General features: G+C 48.1%; 1 protein-coding gene across 2 annotated transcripts in view; it reads right to left on the minus strand.

Moving 5' to 3' along the window:
* CMBL (carboxymethylenebutenolidase homolog (Pseudomonas)) overlaps positions 1-4,952 on the minus strand; it is a 24,878-nt gene that overhangs the window by 3,914 nt on the left and 16,012 nt on the right. For both annotated transcript variants that reach the window (XM_008588696.1, XM_008588695.1), the window contains 2 exons: positions 4,644-4,751; positions 1,385-1,527 (listed from right to left, as the gene is read on the minus strand). In XM_008588696.1, the coding sequence (XP_008586918.1) occupies positions 1,385-1,527; positions 4,644-4,751 (251 nt within the window). The remainder of the gene's footprint in view (positions 1-1,384; positions 1,528-4,643; positions 4,752-4,952) is intronic.

Here is a 4,952-nt window from a genome sequence, read left to right on the forward strand (position 1 = left end):
CTGAGGGATTTTGTTCCTAAGAGGAGTGGCTGTCTCAGACAGGACCACAAGTGTGAAATTGCCAGCACCTGGTCTTAGCAAGTCGTTCTGTAAAAAGTAGTTTTCATCCTTACTTTCAGAATTTTAGAGACTAATTAGTCAAAAGCATGTTCTGCCTGTCCCAGGGGTTCTGGAAACAACCTCTGCCCACTGCATCTGGCCGGAACAGGGATGGAACCCTGGACCTCGGTGTTACAGCACCACGCTCTAACCAACTGACTAACCGACCAGCCTCAGTTACCGTTTTAAGATAAGAGTAGGTAGAGACAATAACTGTCAACTTTTTTTCCACCTCTTGCTGGCAGCACAGCAGAGGGAAGCAACACAGAGAGCCTCTCCTCACCTATAATTCCTCTCTAGGAGGCAGGGAGCCACGGGAAAGACGGCCACACTCCCTGCCCACTCTGGCAAGGCCACTTACTTAGCTGGAGAGCGTTTGCAGTCCCCTGGGCCTGAGTCCCGCCAAGCTCTGCCCCTCACGTACTGCGCAACAGCGGCCAGAAGGTGGCACCAGCGAGGCATCCACGCCTGAGCGCCTTTTGCTAATTCTCAACAATTCATACTCACTACATGGGCTCGCAGTCCTGCCCCACTGTGCCCGAGGGCAACTGGCCATTTATTGAACCGATTTCCTTTTGTGTAAGTAAATATTTAAAAGGTTTTTAAAATGCTAAACGTAGATGTAAATACCACAGTGAGTAACCATTAAGCCAAATAAGAATCACTAGAATAACTTTACGATATACTAGAATAAAAGATGGTCAAATTTCCTTGTATGTCTTATCTGTTTTTAACATTTTTTGGTCCAAATGCTTCTATATCATGAACTTGGTATTCCGTTTCTATATACAGGTATAATGTTCTTAATTTATTGCTATGATAGCTTTGGTTTGTTTTAGCCAAAATATGTAAGTTGCTATTTACATTTTAGAATGGGTTTGCTTTTCTTTCTTTCTGACTTCAGTGTGTATATGTGTGTGTTGAGCAAATCATATCTTGAAAAAGCATTTTCATAAATGTCCCTCATAAAAAATATAGCTTTATATGAATCACCATCACAGAAAGAAATGCTACCCTTCCTCCTCGAAGAAATGAAGACCTCAGGATAGCAGACTTGCTCAAAGTCACACTGTTGGGACCCAGGACTCCTTACTGCCAGTGACATCCTCTGGTTACTACATTACAAACCTCCATGTCTCTTCTCAGATTCTTAAAGCCAATTTCCTTAAGATGGGCCATCTTCCAACTATTGGGTTTTGTGTTGCACCAGGTGGAAGAGGCTTGTGGTTACTGTCAGTCAACCATTCCTGTTTTTACTGTGCAAAAATGCACAAGGCAGATTTACCGTAGACGGACACCCCTGCCCTGAATTCTGAGTATTTCATCATCACATGATGGACAGCAACTCCACCCCAGCAGAATCCCACGACACCAATTTTCTGGGCATGACACTGTTGTTTCAGATACTTCAAGACAGCATCAACCTCTCTAGAACAGAAAGAAAAGGTATTCAAGAATCAAGGATTATTTTGTGAACCCCTCAAAGGACCACACTGAAGGTAACAGCGCTGTATGAGCAACTGTTATTTGAAGTTGTCATAGAGTCTTATTTTCCGAGCTCCCTTCTCACTACCTCCTGCTCAAGTGATGCTTCATCCCAACAGGGCCCCCTGCCAAGCCCACCCTCCTCCAGCCACCTGGCAGAGCTGCGGGCATGCCATGCTCTTTCCAAAGCACAGATGTGACCAGCTCACTTTCCAGCTGAGAGTCGAGCAGCAGTCTCAGGATAAAGGCCAAAGTCTGCAGCACGGCTCATAAGACCTGAGTCCAAGATCTGCTCCCTGCTGAGCACCCAAAGAGCAAGGTAAAAATTGGAAAGCCACCAGGACTATTTAAGCCAGGAGGGGACCCATAACAGTGGCTGTATCTTGCAAATGGTTCATGTGCAAATTGATTGTTTGGAACTCAGAAAGCATTTTCAACTAGAAGCAATGAACCAAATTGGAGGTAGGGCTGCAAGTCCAGCCCAGAAAGTTCTGTTTGGTCCAATAGGGAAAAAAATGCTGTATGTTTGCAATTAAAAAAAAAAAAAAAAAGTATTATCCCCATACCAGCCAGCTGCCAAAAAAAAAAAAAAAAAAAAATAGCAAACAGCAATTCTATGGTACCTCCTTTTTCTTTTCATCTTAACATATATTAGAACACATTTAAACACATGTATCATGCCACTCTGTGTACAGTTATTCTCACAATGTTACAAGAGCAGTCATTAAGTTAATCCTGCAAAACAAAATGTAACACACAATAGTTTTTGTTGTTCTGGTTTTTAACTTTTCTTGAATGCTTTGATCTTAGGAATGACTGCTTTAACTGGATGGGGCAAGGAAGAGGCATTTCTATAAAAATTCTTCAACTGAGTCGAGTGGATTTGATTCTATTGTTCCAAGTCTGTTCCCCACTTTTCTGGGAACATCAGTATTCAGCTGTGGATGAATTGCCTCTCCCCATGCTTGGTCCACATATTTGGGGGTTCAGACCTGGCCAATCAGAGCATAGCAATCTCCTGGCCACAATGACTGGTCAAGGAGGGACTTGTGACCCAATCATAACCAAAGGAGCAAAATAAGACTGATGCTGGGATGCTGGGAGACAGGCCAAAGGGAGGCTGGAGCTGCGGCAGCAGTCTCCACCTGAGAATGGAGTCGGCACACAGAAGTGGATTGAGAGCTGCTGGGAGAACAAGTCCTGGGGATCTCTTTTAAGCCGGTGACCAAACCCTGCTTAAAGCCAAAAGCTACCTCTTTTCAGTTCTCTAAGCTGATAAATCCCTAACTGCTTAAGCAGTAAGCATTCAGGATGGGTTTTCTGTCTCTTGCAAACAAGACATCTGACCAGATATAAGGACTTCTTTCTACTTCCAAAGTTACTGTTTCCATTTTATGTCTCATTTTAATTAAAAATGTATGGCTTTCCTGTCCCCTGTGGAAAAGGCTCACTGGGCTCTTCTGATACCTGCCAGCGACTGTCACCCTGATTCCTGCTCATAAATGGAAGGGACAACCGCAGTTTTTCCTCAGGGAACAGCACAGTGTCCTAACTGTCCTTCCCCCACCCATTTCACCCCCACGGCCCAGGCTGAACTTTGTATTCCTAGTGTCACCGTCCCTCTGCTTCTCTTGTCTCTCCACTTCTAATTTACTCTTAACCTCTTGCTCTGTTTTTCTCGGGGTGGCAGCTTGGGTCCCTGGGAAGCTGACTCCCATATGGAGAGTAGCATGTGGGAGGCTTATTGGCAGTGCTCTTGGGGTCAACACTGGGGAAGGAAAGGGGGGAGGGGAGGGCAAGGAAAGAGGGGCGCAGGACTGGCAGAGGGAGAAGTTGGGCTGGGATAGAGTCAACAACCAAGGCCTCAACTGACTCCACAGGGGAGCTCCAGAGCTGGGACAGCCCTGGATGGTCACCTCGATGTGGGGCAAAGAGCCAGGCCTTCATACCCCTTCGGTGACCATTCACTGGGCACAGACTTCCCAGGATGGGGCAGGCTTGGACAAGGCAGCTGACTCCCTAGAGGCAATCCCACAGAGATCTGATGGCGGGGAACTCCAGCGCACAGCTCTCCTTGCAGGAGGAACAGGTTCTCTGTTCTCCCGAGGCAGATCTGGGGGGTACATGACAAGTCCACTGTTGGGTCCCGTCTGCTCTATGATCAGGGCTCTACCAGAGGCAATCAATCAATGCTACAACATCCAGCCCTGGTCTCCTCTTGCAGCACACCCCATGGTCTGATGAGGCTGGACGGGCCCAGACACCGGGCCTGAGCCGTGCAGCACGGCTGTTCTGCATCAGCCCCTAGAAAGAGGACAGCCAGAACAGGGGAGAATCTGGCCCCTAACGAGTGTGGGGATGAGGCAGAGCTGAGGAGACAGGACTCCAGACAGCAGGAAGGGGATGGGACCAGCGGCTGACAGCTCTGGCCCTTTTAGACCAGGAGAGAAAATCCAATAAAAGGCTGCGTCAGGGCCTCCTCCAGTTTCTCCTCATTGCTCCCAGACCCTGGCAAGACAGCAGGCGTGGTCAGGTGGGTCTGCTCAAAAGACCCAAAGTTGCCCTCAAGGGAAAGGACAGCGAGGTCCAGGTCTAGGCTGGGGGTGGGGGTGGTCCTTCAGGCCTCAGGTCTAAGACCGTGGTTTCCAGTCTGAGCAGTAAGGGGCTGGCATTGTCTAGTGTCTTTTTTCTGCCCTTCATCTCAACCGGTTCTGCAGCCAGGAGGGGAAGAAGCCCCACCATCCAGGGTACTCAGCACTGCCCAGCACCTCCACAAAGCTCCCCTTGAAATTGGGGGCGTGTAGAGTCTCTGAAAGAGGGAAGCATCTGCGCTTGCTGGGGCAGCAGGAGCATGTGTTGGCTTCAAACCTTTGGCTCATAAATAACACCAAATGAAGTCATTTCTCCTTCATGCTGTAGGAAGGACTCCATTGGCTGTGGCCATGCAAAGTCCTACCCGGAGGGAGGGAATGAGGGAGGTGGGTGTCTGAGGGGAGGCCAACCCATCTCTCTCCCCCTCAGCCATGCCACACACACAGCCACGTCTGCTGATAACTTACTTATCAATCTTTCTGGCATCTCTCGTTTTCAACCACTCGAGGATGGTGGACTTGTCATCAGAGGGGTGCCATGGCTCCTGCCCTACAAAGAAGTCTGGAACGATGGTTCTAGAAAATAGGGATGATAATTGATCTTAGTTTCAGAATTCTTGGACCCAGTATTTGCTTACTGGGTTAAGAAATTTGCTAAGTTGGCAATTCTGGCTCAGAGAAAAGGAAAAGTGTTGACCATGAGGCTAACTTTGATCGCAGTAGAGAGGCCACCTGGCTCCAGGCCAGGCCGTCTCGGATTTCACAACCGCAGGTGCA

Source organism: Galeopterus variegatus, unplaced genomic scaffold (assembly GCF_000696425.1).
Source record: "Galeopterus variegatus unplaced genomic scaffold, G_variegatus-3.0.2 Scaffold4972, whole genome shotgun sequence".
Classification (NCBI taxonomy): Eukaryota; Metazoa; Chordata; class Mammalia; order Dermoptera; family Cynocephalidae; genus Galeopterus; species Galeopterus variegatus.